The sequence below is a fragment of the Haliotis rubra genome, unplaced genomic scaffold (assembly GCF_003918875.1).
Source record: "Haliotis rubra isolate DU_JTF1 unplaced genomic scaffold, ASM391887v1 Scf59, whole genome shotgun sequence".
Classification (NCBI taxonomy): domain Eukaryota; kingdom Metazoa; phylum Mollusca; class Gastropoda; order Lepetellida; family Haliotidae; genus Haliotis; species Haliotis rubra.
The window spans coordinates 678846-697500 of record NW_025767290.1 but is presented as its reverse complement, the minus strand read 5'-3'; the positions used below and the strand labels follow the sequence as shown (position 1 = coordinate 697500).

The window sequence follows — 18655 nt, the reverse complement described above, 5'->3', positions numbered from 1 at the left end:
CATACCAAAAGATCAACTGCGATATACTTAGAAGGTTTGTAATAAATCAAATACCATCGGAAGTTTGCTCATGTACTAGAACTCTTAGCTATCGAATTGTATGTGTATGTTACCAACTTGGAAATTAGGGTTTACTCAATATAATGACAAGAAGTGTTGACATATAATGATGTGTATGTGTGTGTATGTGTGTGTGTGTGTGTGTGTGTGTGTTTTCGAGCGTGCGCGTGAGTATGTATGCGTGGCTGCTTTTGGGACTAATGTCGGCTTTATGGTGTAAGAACACAAGTATTAGCAAGAAGCAGTTTAACATAGATGCCCAACTCGGACCCAGTGCATTGACTTCCGAGTCGAGCTTGTCTTATCCCTTAATGTCCAACACAGAAGTATTATGATGCGTGTCGTGGTTATCACTATGTATCGTGTAATAACCCAAAACGATTTATAGATAGGAGAGGAATGATCAACACATTCTGGGACCGGAAATGAGTTCTAGTGAATCGCCTTGACGTTTAACGTCACCTATGACCTCGACTGTTTTTCACCGTAACCATGGTGTACGTCAATGTTATAAGGTGTCCTATGTCTCCAGTACTCGAATCATTTGACGTGTCAATGTTATAAGGTGTCACTGAATCATGACATGGGCATGAAAGGCAGGGATTCCTTATTGTTGGAATTTTATTCATGTTTTAGATTACTCAGATTTAGATTACTGAACAACTCCTGAAATAAAAGTAGTCCTAAGGTAACACCCCCATCATCCTATATATAATAACCTTTGCATGAATGAATGCGCAAAGCCAAATATTTTCCCATTTACTTCTATAGTAAGGTTATATACTTTTTAAACTATTTATGCCCTCAACATGTGTGCATAGTCTCGGCTTAAGGCAGCAATGCTAGCAAAAATACTCCCTGCCATAACCATTTTTTTCACCGAGTACAGGAAACCAAGTAGACTAATCACAGTTCCGCACAAAATGTCACCCGCTTGAAAAATATGTGTGGCCACATTCAACACATGTCATCATGTAATAACATACAGATCTAGATATTGAAAAACATATATTTTATTGCTTGATGCTGTACATGTCAAACACACAAATAACTTCCACAAAACCAACCAATCAAAGGTGCCAGGTGATTCAGTCGGCACTGAAACCGACAAATAAATTGATTGGTAACCGTCTGGTTTTGATTTGGTACAGTAGATCCAAAGTGAAATTGTGAAAGTATCGGATAAAGACATGTGTTGTGTTTACAAGCGATGTGTCACGTTCAGCAAATCCACAGAACGACTATGCACTTTACGGAGTGTCTTCACCAGGCCTATGATTGTTACGTCAAATCGTCGCCAGTATGTAACTGTGAATTACAGAATACAAATGATGCTGTCTGGCATCTGACGTAGATGTAATTAACTGCAGTTTCTTGGGACAGGTCGCATATTTCGGATGACAAACATAATTGTATGTCGTGCCATAGAACTCGTTAATGTTAGCGGCTTAACACAGCGTGCCGCCATGAAAATAATTAAGACGTCTCTGGGGAACATCAGAGCAAGATAACAGAGTATGGGAAACTTTTTCCTAAAATATGGATTTGGAATCGTGATTTGGGAGGATACAGTGACTATTCAGCAAAGATATTCCTGAATATCGTCAAACTTCTGTTTCTTAGTCTGTGTAACAGTCGCTGAGATTTAATTTTTTCCCTTCCACCCAGCCATTTCTGCAATACTCAGGCTCTACATGAAGCAAGTCTAGCTTTCCTCAGGTTCTGAATCTCACTGGGCCTTCTTTTCAATTTTGAAGGAATTATTTTTTCTATGATAATTGTATATACATGTATATTCAAAGACAAAGCGTTAGTCTAACTGTTTTCATGCATTAATTCTTACGTCTTTCCAAACGCAACGTGTTGTTGTGTCAAGGTACATATAAATTTGACTTGTCAAGTATACGCCCGACATATTTCCTAGAGGGAAAGTGTATGGCGTAATGTCCTTCGTCTGTTCACCATCCGCCACAGTCTAGGTCAAATACACCACAGACGTTTACCGAATGCTTTCTTTGGTTTAAGGATTTATGATTAGTCTTAAATATGGCTTCAAGATCATTGTCATTTATTCTCAATATATAACTTTTCTTTGTACTGGAACAAGTACACGTTGAATAAACTCGAAACGAAACTTGCTTGGAACTTTTTGAAGCATCTCTTTGATGGCAAATATTTCCTTTGCTTCATTGTAAGAATCGCGTCAAGTTCTTTGTCAGCACGTTAATATGTTTTCCCTGTGTGGATTGATACGATTAAAACAAACATGCTGCCTTCAGAGCAGTTGCATCACAGTTCTGTAATATACACATAGTTAAAAGACAAGTACAAAAAGTGTAGATGCCTTTCCTCGATGTTGTGTTTGAAAAATGTCGTAAGATATATCAGTTCGTGTAACCGTATCTTTTTGTCGATTTCATCGTCTTCTTTGCTTCAAACGTAATGTTAATCGCAATACATATTTTTGCAATACTGCTTTTCGCTGCTTGCAATTTTTATTATTATTCTTTGAAACACTATGCTGTGAGAAAGTACATTTCTATAAATTTATCTGAATGAAAATGTTCAAATTTCAGTTACAATGTCACATCCCTCGCGCACGTACGTTGATTCCGTAGCGCAATGAACATGTAAAACATGCATCGTGGCTTGCGCTTGTCAGCCCAATTATCATTTTCAATGTTGTTATTATCAGTAAAAAAAATCAGCTTTAAAATAATACGCCAATATTTTGGATAGTGAGCGATAGTTTTACGCCCCAATATTCCAGCTATATGGCGGCGGTCTGTTAATAATCGAGTCTGGACCAGACAATCCAGTGATCAACAGCATGAGCATTGATCTGCGCAACTGGGAACCGATGACACGTGTCAACCAAGCCAGCGAGCCTGACCACCCGATCCCGTTAGTCGCCTCTTACGACAAGAATGGGTTACTGAAGGTTCATTCTAACCCGGACCTTCACGAATATTTTGGATAGCATATCTAGCAAATATGATGTCGTTGTGATATAGCACAAGTGTACTTGATTATTTACATTGCAAGTGAGTAATAACGAATTCGAGACAATATTACTCATAGGGTAGACTTAATTCCTGCTAGAAACCCACCAGGTTGCATACGTGAATACTGTAATTCTATCGCACCGTTTGAAACAATAGGCGACTAATCAGAATAGCCGAAACTATTAATGAGGTAAGTATAATGTCTCAAGCTTTCGCCCTCTCGATATGTTCGTACTACATTCTCTGACATCCGTTTTACAACATTGCTCGTAATTCACGAGCTATGATGTCACAACCTTTGCGACGTTTTGAACACATACATGCAAGGAGGACGGTCGTACGATTTGTATTATTTCAGTGTATTGACATACATGAACATATTCCGTATAAGTTATGACAGCAATGCTGGCTTCCTATGATCGTTTAGTGCACAATTCCAAACGACGCTTCTACCTGTGGGGCTGTTAATGTCGCTGACGCCACAGAACGTCTGTTTTGGTACCTGAAACTCATCATACAAACTCTCTCCCTATGCCACCCGCTGTCGTATATGTTTCAAGTATGTTGGTAGAAACCGTACCAGCATAACCTTACCAGTTAATCTATGACAAATGAGTCTAACTTGTCTGCCACCTTTGGAATGTCCGGGGGCTTGTTCTACAGCTAACCCATGACCCTACAGCACTATACCTTGGTATTGCTGGTCTAATCACAAAGCTTGTGGGGTGACTGCCAACTGATGTGTGTTGTCAGCTTGTCGTTAGTATAAGCTGAATGCTTCCATCATGGCCCAATCCACTTGTGACGGTAACCGTTGGTTCCTGATGTGTTCTCTGGCCTCGAGCCGACATGCTTGCTGTCATTCTGTTATGTATGTAAAATGTTATGGTTCTGAGTTAGGGGTTACTTCATTATGTTGCATCACACTTGATGTTATATTATTATTATTATTATTATTATAGGATATTTATATAGCGCACATATCCACGCACTAGTGCACGCTCAAGGCGCTGGTATTTTTTCCCTCGATCATTGGATGTCAATATCATCTGCACATCGTATTAGCAATTTCAACTCCCTGGGGAGTATACAACTCTTGCTGCCACTAGGCGCACCGAGTTATTGTGGCTTTCTCATCCTAACGAGGTTTCTGTTTCACAAAGGATGCCAGGGTGATATTACATCCTTGTACATACGCTATCAATCTCATGCGTGTTAGCATAGGGGTTTGTGTCTAATTCAACCATTACGTCATCAGTTGAAAGCAAAAAAATCATATTAATAAACTGTTCTTGTTTTCATGCAAATAGTCTTCCTCTCACAGTTCCTTGACAGATTACCATATTGATTTCATAATAACGAAATTTTATTGACAATTATTGTAAGATCTGAATTTCATTGGAATGTAAACGTTCACAGAGTGAGTTCCCAACAGCTGCACTCTGTCAATGTTTATGTCAGTTCTGAGATTTAATCTCATGAAAAACAACTGAAAATGGTTTAGCAGTCGTGTGATCGGCTGCCATTAAAAGTATATAAGATATAGCTACACACTGTTATTGCCTTCCTGTTTAATCCTGGCGCAAAACTACATGATCTAAACAGGTAGGAAACAACAATTTGATACACCTATATTTACGCATTATATTTTTGGTTCAATAATGACATTGTATATTCTCAAAACGTCCTTTCCCACTAAATAATCTGTCTGAAGAGCAATTCAGTTTGAAGGAAGAAAACATCTTCGTCTTGAAATGAGAAGTAATAGGAGTATGGTTATTTAAGACAGACGTCGTGAAGAAGGGTGTCATTAGCTTGGGAATCTTTACTTTACAGGAAACTGTTACAGAAATACAGTACTAATAAAATCGACATAATCGACATGTCCGTAGCAACAGAAAACTTCCAAGGGTCCATAGTAACCATGTGCTGTTGACTCTCTATGCCTGTTTCTTTTGAAATCGATAAAAATGCGGTATCAGTTAACAAAGTACGTCAACACCAGGGCCTAGATTTTCGAAGCTCCCTTAGCGCTAAGATAGTCGTAAGTTAATGTTAATGTATGGCACTTACGACTATCTTAGCGCTAAGAGAGTTTCGAAAATCTAGGCCCAGAATATCATGTGGGGAAAGACCAGGGGAAAATGTATGAATGACTGAAAATCAGAGAAATCCGAAACGGATAAACATATGCTGTCCTACCCCCAGCCACAACATCTTATTAAAATCGTGTGTATCTTTGAGTAAAAGAGCGTGGTCTATGGTCAGGTCATACCATGGGGTAGCTTCGGGATCCAGGGTGCCGTGGTACAGAGGGATCTTAGCGCTAATGTGAACTCCTATACCTTAACAGAGACTTAAGGTAGTCTTATCGCTAAGGTGACCGTAACTCCAATACCTTAACAGAGACTTAAGGTAGTCTTAGCGCTAAGGTTGTTTTGTACAATAGCACCCAGGTTGAGAAACCTCTTGTCACATTTTTTTGTGTCTACTGCAAACCATTCGGGGATGGCATAACCAGGACAACATAAGCTTGAAGTGATGACATTTTCGTAATCATGAAGTAGAGGTTGCATTAGATAGAATGTCTATTCACAAATCGATATATGACACTGACGATGGTTCCTCGGATGTTTCGTTGATATTTGTTTGGCATATTAATCAAATATTTCCATTAGCAACAGAAGTGTCAACCAGTCCAATGATACTAAAATGTGTATGACAATGAAGTGATGATACTCATGTTGGCAAGTCTCATTTATCCAGAAGAGCACAACGACATTTTGAGGATCCCTCACGGTACCATTCACAGTATCTGTCTGGAAGGGCTCATGTGTTCTTAGATCTTTATCGCAAAACGGATTCGTTAAAATTAAATCTTATAGACCCAACGAAAAATATATATTTGTCCATTCTTCACAGTTCCCTAATAGAATTAGCTTGGACTTGCTCTACTGCCAAATCAACTACAAGATGTAGCTAAACGTCAACACTAATATGACAATTGGACGCCAGAAAATCCCATGCCACACACACGTCACATTGTAACAAATGAGAAAAGCTATAAATCGCGGAAGGATCTCCCTGCACATAGCCTCTTGAGCAATCAGTTTTATTTTCTCAAAACAGGACTTTGTGTGTTTGAGGAAAGCATGCAGAACAACGGATACAACACATAGAGCCCATGGCATTACAAATGCCAGACATGAATACTCTGAGCCAAAGTTCCGATTCCATACACTTTGATCTTGGGCTATCTTTCTATCCCTTGCGGCCTATCGAAGGAAATGACGTTGTCATTTGATGATCAATCGTCCCTCCTTTACCAATAACGCCCGGGTCATAGTTCCCCGAGTCAAGCATGTGGTGGTCTTTTGGTCAGGTCAACTCGGTATCATCTGATTAACTTCATAAGAAAAGATAGGATACTATTCGATTCAGTACCAAAATGGTTCACTTTTGAAGGTGTCTCGTGATCGCTGAGTTGCTCCAAGCATTTTATCCTGTTTGGGTAAATGAATAATGAAGACATCAATGTTCTTCTAGATGACACATTGATAATTGGCTGTTCTCCGGATCTGTCCAAATTTGGGTAAACATTATGTTATCGTGTGTGATTATTCTCAAACCAACGTATGAAACATGTGCGTGATTATACTGACAAAGGGATATCGAACAATATTAAACGTGTAGCATATCAAATGAGAAAATCTTACCATAATGGATCCCAAATTAGGTCTTTTAATTGCATTCAGGGTTATGAAATTATTGATTTGCTGGATATTGTATTAGGTAACGTGAATGTGGAGAGTGACGAAAAACAATACACATTGCCGTCAGCTCGGAAGTATTAAGGGTACTGGTACCTTTCTTGCTAATACAGGCACGTATGAAAGTGCAAATACCATGGCCCCTCTCTGAACAAAAGTGACTCTGTATAATAAGTACAAAAATAGGATGATGTACGAAAAGAGTCATGTCCATTGGAACACTACGGAAAACTGCATTGGCAACACTTTATGAAAAATGCTACATGTATTTTGTTGACAGCCCATTCCTTTTTACACTTGGAAATTTTAAACTCGTGGCATAATACAAAGAAAGATAAAAGCGACTAAAATCCTTCCATAATTATCACAAATGCGTATTATTCAAGGGAGACAAAACCTGTTTCATACTCATACAGGAGGTGGGGTGAGGTGAAATTGGGTTTAACGTCGTACTTGAGAATATTTCGCTCATATGACGACGTGCATGCGTGTGTATGTGTATGTGCGGCTGCTTGTACTAGCCCAGACTTAAGCTGGATTTATAGTGCTTGCTCACTGAGATACCATGCCGCAGTGAAGCATGAATATCCCACTCAGACACATTATACTGACTCCGAGCCGACCAGTCCTTGTACCCATTAATGCCTAACGCCAGGCAGGGACCAACAAGTACAATATTTTAACGTCTTTTGGTATGACGCGGTCGGGGATCGAACCCGCGACCTTCCGCTCTCCGGGCAGACGCTCTAACCACTACACAACAGAGGCGGTCACTCTTACAGGAAGACGATACGACATCATGAACATGTGCTAATGAATCACTATCAAATGGTAATGATACTCGCGTATCGTGTCCCTGCGGCGGCATTCATCACTAACACATGCATCGACAAGTCAAGTGTTCACCTGAACAATATATTGTACATTCTAGGTTTCTGCTATAACGTTGCATCGGATATTATGTTGTCAAAGATCCATTCAATTTCGAAAAGTCCTTTACATGTCAAGCACAAAATATTCTGAAGGTATGGCTTAAATGAGCGACAATATGTTTTCGAATATCCTGAGTCAAATTTTAAAATGAGTAGGTTTTAGTTCATTTTGCTCATTTTATCTTAACTGTTGAAATACATACATTGGTTGAAAGGAATTTTCATTCATATGAAACTTTAATGATTGGTAAGCTTTTCTTTAAATACAATAAAACAAAGGAACATATCCTCGGAGACGAAAATGCTCAGATAACATTGCTCTTTAAATGTCATCATAATATGATTTGTATGTAACACAAAACATGATAGTTGATATGGTAATGTTCTTGACGTGAAAGATAACATATCAAGGACCTTATTATTCTATTTCTAGAGTGTCATATGTGGAACCTTTTAGAACACTAAATACCAAGTCATGCTACGTCCTCGGGTTATTCATATTGACTTAATTTCTACGGTGAAGGTGGCTATATCATAATTTTAAATCATTGTGATGCATGTGTATTCGATTACTTGACCCAAGTCATTACAATATGTGCATCTGTGTTAATAAACTACTGAGTTAACGTTTAAGTGTTAAAAATAAACTCTGTCAAAAAAGAAACGCAACCCCTGTCCTCAGATATTAAAAATTCGTTTGAATAAAGTTTTTCCCTCTAAACGAAATTTTATGCAAATGTATTGAAATTATACACGTATTTAATGAAGATGACCATCCAAACAACTGCATTTTCACGCATGAGTGTATTTTATTGCTTATTCCGTCACAACGCAGGAAATGACCCTGGTGACTTCGCACAAAAACCCAAATGCACGTGCAAATCATGAAAATGGTAGTTAATGTAGGGGTGTATAAAAACCCAGGTGCTTTCGTATTTTATTCATTCATTTGTCGCCGAAAAGCAGTGATAAAAATGCCACGATTGAGTGCTGCCGACCGAAATATCGCCATTGGTCGTGTTCAAGCCGGAGATAGTTTTGGAACTGATGCACGGCACCGAAATGTTCACAAAACAACGATATCCCGACTTTGGAGCCGCTACAACAACTTCAATTCGACCAACGATGGCCCGAGAAGTGGAAGGCCAAGAATCACGACCCCCCTTCAAGATCGGTACATCCGGGTCCATCACCTGCGTAATCGGCATGCCCTACCAACCCTGACTGCCACACAGGTGCCAGGTTTGAGGAGAGTGTCAGCTCAAACGATTAGGAACCGTCTGAAAGAAGCGGGTTTACGTGCCTGTAGACCAGTTGTTGGACCTGTACTACGCCCCCTACATCGACGCTGACGACTCAGGTGGTGCAACAACGTAAGGATATGGACTTTACAAAACTGGAGGCGCATCTGGTTTTCTGATGAATCACGTTTTCTTTTGCAACGTCACGACGGAAGACAGCGTGTGTATAGGAGACGTCATGAACGTTTTGCGCCCATCTGCGTCCGACAGGTGGACAGATTTGGCGGAGAGAGAGTTATGGTTTGGGGAGCCATCTCATACAACCAGAAATCAGACTTGGTGATCGTTCCAGGGAACCTGACAGCCCAACGTTACATCAACCACGTGTTACAGCCGCACCTTCTCCCGATTATTGACCAGATTTTTTAAAAGGACAACGCCCGGCCTCATACTGCACGTGCAACAATAAACTTTCTGCAGAATTCCAACGTCAATGTCTTGCCATGGCCCTCTAAATCACCAGACCTTAACCCTATTGAACACCTGTGGGATACTCTGGGTCGACGCGTACGTCAACGTTAGCCGCCGCCACAGACGCTGCAACAGCTAGCCGTTGCACTGCAGGAGGAGTGGAGAGCCATTCCCCAGGAGGGAATCCGGCGTCTTATCCGTTCTTGTCCAAGGAGATGCCGTGTAGTGATTGCAGCTCGTGGTGCTCATACGAGATACTGAGAAAGACGCCGCCCTGGTGACAAACTGGTGTCTGTGAGATGACTTTTGAAATTACAGTTTTCAACATGACCATCTTGGTTATTATTCTGCCAAATTTCAGACTTCTGTCTTAAATAATAAAAATGCTGTGTCGTCCTAAAACTTAAGATTAAAATCTCTAAAATACAGGGGTTGCGTTTCTTTTTTGACAGAGTTTATTATATTGTAATACTGACTGACTGACTGAGTTTCGTTTTACGTCGCTTTTAGCAATATTCCAGCAATATCACGGCGGGGGACACCAGAAATGGGCTTCACTCATTGTACTCTTGTGGGGATTCGAACCCGGGTCTTCGGCGTGACGAGGCAACGCTTTAACCACTAGACTACCCCACCGCCCCATTATATTGTAATAACACTGAGTGTATATGGTTACGCTACAAGTACATATCATAAATATTGACTATAAATGGGTACCATTCCATTTATAGAAGCATCATTGTTATCGTAGCAGAGACTGTCTAAAGATATTGTAAGATCCGCTGATTGTTGGTTCGACTCCCAAATCCCGGTTCATGATTATGTTCTGCCACCCTTGCAGATAAACCACTTGGTGTTTATCTTCTATATATGGACGGTTAGGTCCCATACTGCCTACAGTTCCAAACTGCCTACATCCCAAACTGCCCCAAAAAATATTGTAGGCACAGTGGGAAGACACCATAGAACAGGTCAGTTCAGTAATTAGTCAAGTTCATTTTAGCAGGGGTAGAACAGGTCAGAGCGGTGTATTCACTTCCTGATCACTGGACCCTATCATGTTGTTTTAACCTGTAGGCAGTTTGGAACTGTAGGCAGTATGGGAATACACCATATGGACACACCTTGATATGACTGAAATATTACTCACACTGGTGTCAGACTTAAAACACGCTAGCTAGAGGATAGAGCAAATATTAAACGTTAACATATAATTAAACGGAATATATTCAGTCTGGTTGATCCGAATCCAAACAAGCGGTGATATGACGGACTCTGAACATGTTTTAAATTCTTTTCTGATATGTACACTTCTGACATGTTTTGTCAAACCTATTTGATCTACTAGGACTTCAAACGACTGTTTTAAGGGGGTGAAATGCTAACGAGCAATGTAATCAGAAAAAGTTACAGTAAAAAGGTCAAAATAATTGACATCAATTAATATTGTTCAGAACACACAAAGCACATCTGTCTCTCAATTGTCAAGCTAGACAAAAGAGTGTCACATAAACATTTGAACCGATCTCTTTTTAAAGAAAAACAACTACAGCTATCTTCAGCTTTCGATAACAAGGACTAACGGGGAAACGGCTAACATAAGTGTCAAACACGAAGCAGCAACGTATTCATGATAAATTGCTTAGTTATATGACCCTGTTACGTTGGGTAAGATGAATACGAAGTATAGATCTATAACCTCACAAACAATTAAACCTGCGATACTCTTTCCATAATTACCACAAATGCGTATTATTCAAGGGAGACAAAATCTGTTTCATACTCATACAGGAAAACGATACGACCTTATCATGATCTTGTGTTTATGAATCACTATCAAATGGTAATGATACTTGGTGGTAGCGTATCGTGTCCCTTCGGCATCACCAATCACAAACATGTGCATCGTCACGTCAAATGCTCACCTGAACAATGTTTCCCTGAGGTGAGGTGAGGTGAAATTGGGTTTAACGTCGTGCTTGAGAATATTTCGCTCATATGACGACGTGCATGCCTGTGTATGTGTTGGCGCGGCTGCTTGTACTAGCCCAGACTTTAAGCTGGTTTTATAGTGCTAGCCCACTGAAATACCATGCCGCAGTGAAGCATGAATATCCCACTCAGACACATTATACTGGCTCCGAGCCGACCAGTCCTTGTTGTACCCATTAATGCCGAGCGCCAGGCAGGGACCAACAAGTACCATATTTTAACGTCTTTTGGTATGACGCGGTCGGGGATCGAACCCGCGACCTTCCGCTCTCCGGGCGGACGCTCTAACCACAACACCACTGAGGCGGTCAATGTTTCCCTGATATACATTAAATAGAAACAACAGATATGAACAACTCTGCTGACTTTAGTGTTGGCAGTGGCTCTGTATACGTAACGTAACGTAACGTAAATCTATACGTATACGTCTGTATTTATACACAACTGCTCAGGTGTCTTTTGACATGACAACATACTTGACTTCGCTTTTGTTTTGGATCCACTCGTAAGAATGGATGGAACTTTTCGTTACATCTTGTATTATTATTGTCACTTCCCTGATTAATAAATACAGGCTTGTAACGAAGTTGGCATCAAACGACGGACGTCTATAAGCCATTCCTTATGACCGTGGAAAGAGTTTTTCTCGGTTCCGTTTCTTACCCTGAACATTTATAGCTCGCATTTCCACTTTCTGCACTGGATTTGCGCCCTGTAGTTAATGAAAGAAACCTCCAGGGATTTCTCGGGTATCCTTATAATGCCATGTTATTCTACAAGGCGCGCATAGATTCAAATATATACAATCAAGCATTCACCCTAACCGATGAGTTACTTCCATTGGCTACCTTATGACATTTGCTTTGACAGATTTGGTAACAATATGGGCTCATATTTACAATATTCCCATATTCTCCTGTCGACTCTCCATTTTCCTGTGTAGAATGTCACATCCGTGGATAATGAAGACTTAGATGTCATCAGTAGGGATGAATGGGGATCTGTCTATATTCGTGATTAATGTCTATAATTTCAAGTTACTTGGGCAAGTGTTCTGTGATTTGATATAATTTAAATGACGTCCAGACGTCACGTGAGCGAAAATTATACACTTATTTATACATTCGTAGTCTTGTAATTTCATCCTTCTTTTACCTTAAGAAGGCATTACGATGCAAATGTATGTGAGTTTCGTTTTACTCCGCCTTTAGCAATATTCAAGCAATATCATAGCAGGGGACACCAGAAATGGGCTTCAAACATTGTACCCATGTGGGGAATCGAATCCCGGCGTGACGAGCGAACGTTTGAACCACTAGGCTACCCCACCACTCCTCAAATGACTGCGATACATCATGATGCAGAACAATATTTATCAAAATCGTGTGTCATAATACCACACTAAGCTATTCATATGAAGCAGAACAGAACCAGAGAGAGACGCATAAATATGACTTTGTACCTGACGAATAAATTTTGAGGTCACTGGAATGTGTTGACCTCCTTGAATGTTTACTTGTTTTCAAGTCTTTAATAAATTGCTGGTCAACTCAACGTGAGGACAGGAGCTGACCTCAGAACCCACATTCAGAAGATTATTTCAGATCTATGTTTTAAGTCCGTGTCCTCTTCTTTGTAACTATGTGGACGGTTCTCAACCTGGACCAGCTCAAGGCCGATGTCAAACACCTTTAATTCATCTGCCTTGAAACATGAAAAGGTATATTCTCCTTTTCAGTCCTGACATGTTTTTGGGGGGCTCGACAGGTGCAACATTCCTTAGCTGAAACGTTTCAAGGTAATAGAGGGTTGATCAGTGTACTTAGGGGAGGAGTTATTGAGCAAGGGCAGTTTATACGCTGAAAGGCAGGTAAAAACTAAATGCCATATAAAGGGAACACTTCGGGCTGTATATTAATATAAATGTAGAATAAAGAGAATAAGAGCTGAAAGCTCTCATTAAAGTCAAAGGCACATATAGTATGCTGTGTCAGTCTTGTATATCTTGGCATGGTATTGTTGTTTGGACGAAAAGAATCATGTCAGACAAAAGATTTCACCATTCCTGCATGTTCTTCAGTCGCGTATATTTACCAACTCTAATTGGTGTGCGTGGGTTGAGTAACTGGGCTCTTCATCACAGGACGTTATTGTGCACTATGCACGCATTATTTGTCATGTGATTATCATGTGAAGCATGTCAAGGTTCGGGATGAAAGCAAAATATTCCCCAGTTTTCGTAAACGAGTCAAGGATGCCGGACGTAATCTCAAAGTCAATGTTGACTTTGTTGATGGTTCTTTACAACTGGACGGTATAGAAATTACTGTCAAGTAAGCACAGTGCCATATCAAATCGGCACATTACTCGGTTTTGTAAGCGACGGTTCTCTGACCGACCACTGCATCGTGTTTATGTGCAGAGCTTTAAGAAGTAGAGCAACGCTGCGTAGTTCTTCCATTGGATGACTTAATTCGGCCTGAAAAATGACACAGAACGGTTTCTGTTTTCTGCTCTGGGCCAGTCACTTCCAACTTGATACCGGTAACGTGTGCGTTGGCATCAATATGTATATTTGAACTTTAGATTGTGCAATGACTTTAATGGGAATGTCAAACAACTTGTCAGTGGATGCCAATCCCAGTAGATGACACACTTATAAAACCTTATTGGGCATAAATTCGTGTCTCTAACTTTTTATTTAGGTTTTGACAGATGGTCCATTCAGGGTTCCAGAATATGTAGAGGACATCATGGGAAATGATGACTGAAAACATTACTTGCATTAGGACCGAATACATCTTCAACCTATCCAAACCAACACACCCGATATTTGATAAAACTACTTTTATATATCATTCCATCATTGATTTGGATGTGCTGTAACACATCCGTTCTGAATCTCTGAGGGAAGCAAAAGGATGCAGTATTGGGAAATCTACACATTCTCCGAAATGTTGGTGGCGGGTTCGACCAGCCAGTGCTCCCCAGTCGAAGTCGCATTCTCTATCTTCGCTGCGGGTAGAGGGGCTAAGGGCCCTGAGATGATAATGAACACAACAAGCCCTACCAGGAACACCCGAACCCTCCTTGCTGCATTTCTAAATTCGCCGTCGTCAGCGTCCTGACAGAATCAAGACAGGAAGAATTTTTTAAAAGCTTCATTTCGGTGTTTTGCTTTTCTCATTAAGCTCTTGAATCTTCATTTCTGACATTTTTATTTGCAATATAATTATCAAATAATATCCAAATGATGTTTCTCAGGTATTACGACAAGAGGCGTTTCGTATTCTGCCAGACAGGTTTCCAGCGGTAAAATGTCACTGATATCCCCGCAGAGATAATCAGATTATCTTCTCTTCTGTTTTGAATTACGGCATATGTAGCAATATTCTAGGTGTGTGCAATAATGTACAAAGGTGCCGGGCAAGAGAAAGTGTACAAGTTTGCTAATAGCTAATGGGACAAGAAATGATGATTAAGATGCATATGGGATGTATGGGATACTGGTGTTACAGGTGTGATTTGAAGTAAACAACGTACTGGCAACAGTATTCAGCGCTAGCTCAGCAAAGTTTTGTAAACATTTGTAATATTTCGGGCCAGTTTTCAAGAATATCCTCTCTTTTACTTTTATGTTGCTGTTGGACTGTGATACATGCACGGGCCACTCGACATTCATTGAGATTTTGGTACTCCTTTTATCTATGAAAGTGAGTGAGTGGGACGTAATTGTGTGGAGTGAATGAGTTGACATCTAACATTGCATGGGCTGTATATCTGCCCTAATATGTTATCCATTGTAGGTTTAATTGGGCTTAAGTAATATCCCGTGTGATGCACGTTTAGTTTCTTGACTGTAAAGTACTCGTATACAGAAACATGTCAAGTTTAAGGTGAGCAACAAAATGAGGTAGCCCCCGGGAAATATTTGAGTTATATCACGTTGTGTCATCTGTATGTGTGGGGATAGCCTGAAGTGATGCAGGATTACCACTCTTGTCAAAAAATACTAGCATGGTTATGTTGCTGACAAACTTTCAAAATATTCCCAGAAAGAACCAGGATTCGAATGTTTCGGCAAGGTTAAGCTCTGCTCAGAGCTCTGTTAGATGATTAAACGATTGGGCGATCCTTGCCCTTCAACTGTTAATGTGTTACAGTAAGGCATCTCTGATAAATATAACTTGTAGATCATGAGTCATCCAACGTTGTCTCGAGTGTAAGCTAATATCACCAAACGTGATAGGATTTAACGCCTAGCGACAGCAAATTGGAACCTACAAATCTCTGTTATTTCTACCTTTACAACACATGACCTGATACAATGCTGTACTTTTCAGACTTTTTGAGGTTTGATTCCTTTCATGTGTTCAAAGCAGCTGTTTATGACAAACAAATTTATCCTTTGATAAGTCAATATCGCTATCTGAAGCAGTTAGTCTGTGGGGGCGGTGGGGTAGCCTAGTGGTTAAAGCGTTCGCTCGTCACGCCGAAAACACGGGTTCGAATCCCCATATGGGTACAATGTGTGAAGCCCATTTCTGGTGTCCCCCGCCGTGATGTTGCTGGAATATTGCTAAAAGCGGCGTAAAACCAAACTCAAGCAGTCAGTCAGTTAGTCTGTGTCATTGTTTTCGGGTAATGAGTTAGAAACAATGTACTTGTTTTGTATGACGTGTAATTTGCCAGAGATTTAAATAAACATCAGACGAACTGTATCGGAATCATGTGATGTCTGTGGGCAACTGAAAATTGAAATAAATTGATATAAATAAGGATTGAAATGATAGAAATCAGGTAATGTAATTTCAAAGCAAATTGTAAAAGTGATAGAACTGATAAAGATTCAAATGACGTTAATTCAGTTTGCAAATAATTATCAACCACATTATGTAAGTAACTTCATGAACGGACGACCCGCGACGGGAAAGGGTGAAATTATTGTCCTTGCAGTGACATTCGCGGCTCCGTTAACTAATCTAATATTTTGGTGAAACTAGCTCTACATGGTTTACCAGTGTAGTCTGTCGTTGATTATTACGTCTTCTATCCCGTGGTCTAGACGCGCCATCACTCACATGTGAATACCTTTATGTCCTTTTGTCCGCCAGTCCTATTGTCAGGATCATAGCGGGGCGGTGGGGTAGCCTAGTGGCTAAAGCGTTGGCTCGTCACGCCGAAGACCCGGGCTCGAATCCCCACATGGGTACATTGTGTGAAGCCCATTTCTGGTATCCCCCGCCGTGATGTTGCTGGAATATTGCTAAAAGCGGCGTAAAACCAAACTCAGTCAGTCAGTCAGGATCATAGCCTGTGTCGAGACAGTTTGTGACATAGTCCATTGTGATGACCTTATACTGTCTACTTGTGTTGTCATTAATGTTCATTTCATTATTCGTTTCTGTTCCTTTTCAGTTACAATCGTGTGTATACCGATGACAGCAGCGCAGAGGATTTACCAGCTGTGGATTTATGGTGATGTTCTCTGCAAGTGTGTCCAGTATTTACAGGGTAAAGTAACGTTATCTTCATTATACTCTGGTCCACTCGGCCTGTACGATATCGTTATACCAACGGATGCAACAGTGTGTGTGTGTGCGTGCGTGTGCGTTTGTGTGTCTTCGTACTTATGTGCGTGTGTATCTGTGTCTGAATACTACATCTCCTGTGCTAAAATCTCTACACTGGCTTCCTGTTCAATACCGGATAGACTTCAAAGTTCTGTGCATCGTCTATAAGTGTCTCAACCATCTTGCTCTTTCATATCTATCATCCCTGTTAACCCAGTATGTTCCATCCAGGACTCTTCGTTCTCAAGATCAGCATCTACTCTTAGTTCCCACGGCTCGCCTCTCTTCCCACGGAAAGAAAAATCTTCAACATGTTGCTCCACTCCTATGGAACTCTTTGCCGCTCCACATGAAACTTTCTGAAACAACTGATTCTTTCAAGAATTATTTTAAGACCCTTTTCCTCACTAAAGCCTTCCAGTGACTCTTCATTTTTCTTGTACATACGTTCTCAGCGCCATGAGCATGCATTCGTGGGTGGACACCGTCCCTTTATAAATATCCATATCATTATTATTTTAACCCTGCACGTTTACTCTGCAAAGTATCCTGATCCGCCCAAACCTTGTTTATGATCGAAATGGCGAACGTCAGGCTGGGTAACAAGTGCCACCCTATACGTTTCCACATACACGCGGTTCAGACTAACAGGATTTACATGTAAGGTGTTAGGATTGCACTTGCCTCATGTATTTACTACTATCGGAATCTCCCTTAACTGGACGATGATGTTCATGACGATGTTGACATAATGTACAAAAAAGACAAACGCGCGGCGGACACACACACACACACACACACACACACACGCGCACGCACGCACGCACGCACGCACGCGCGCACATACACAGAAAAAGAGGGTTACACCATTAAAGGCGGTAGTAAATCTTTCAACGGGTTAGTGACATCCTAACGTGTGTTGACCAAGGACAGTTTTCAGCTCCAGTTTTATTAGACTCACCCGCTGCTTTTGATACGGTTGAGCACAGGATGCCGGGAACACCCCTCAAACAGGTAGTGACAATCAGTGACACTACGTTTGCCTGGTAACACTTATAGATGACCACTGGTGGACCCCAAGGTGCAGTATTGGGACCAATCTTGTTCACACTATACACAAGATAACTTGGTCGTGTCGCTACAAGACATGGGATGATGACATTCAGTTATGTCAGTTGTGAGGGCTCAGAGGAGTAAAATGATGAAGTTGCGGAATGTTGCGCTGACATCACACACTGGCTGATGACATCACACACTGGCTGATGACATCACACACTGGCTGATGACATCACACACTGGCTGATGACATCACACACTGGCTGATGACATCACACACTGGCTGATGACATCACACATCGGATGATGACATCACACACTGGATGATGACATCACACATGCTTAAACTCAACCAATTATTTTGATCTGCCCTGAAAGAAGGATTCAGAACTGCACAGGCTGCAAACCTATAACCATTAGTGATTCAACAAATGTTGCATCTGACAAAGTGAAAATATATATTTGATCAGCAGCTGAGCATGATGCACCACGGGGTGTGCCAAACAGCCATTTACCATATTCGTAATATTAGAATGCTATGGCCATATCTAACAA

General features: G+C 40.7%; 1 protein-coding gene across 1 annotated transcript in view; it reads left to right on the top strand.

The window, feature by feature from the left end:
• LOC124255047 (gastrin/cholecystokinin type B receptor-like) overlaps window positions 1-18655 on the top strand; it is an 82960-nt gene that overhangs the window by 43236 nt on the left and 21069 nt on the right. Inside the window, exon 2 of the mRNA XM_046688884.1 lies at window positions 16890-16985. Coding sequence (XP_046544840.1) covers window positions 16890-16985 — 96 coding nt within the window. The remainder of the gene's footprint in view (window positions 1-16889; window positions 16986-18655) is intronic.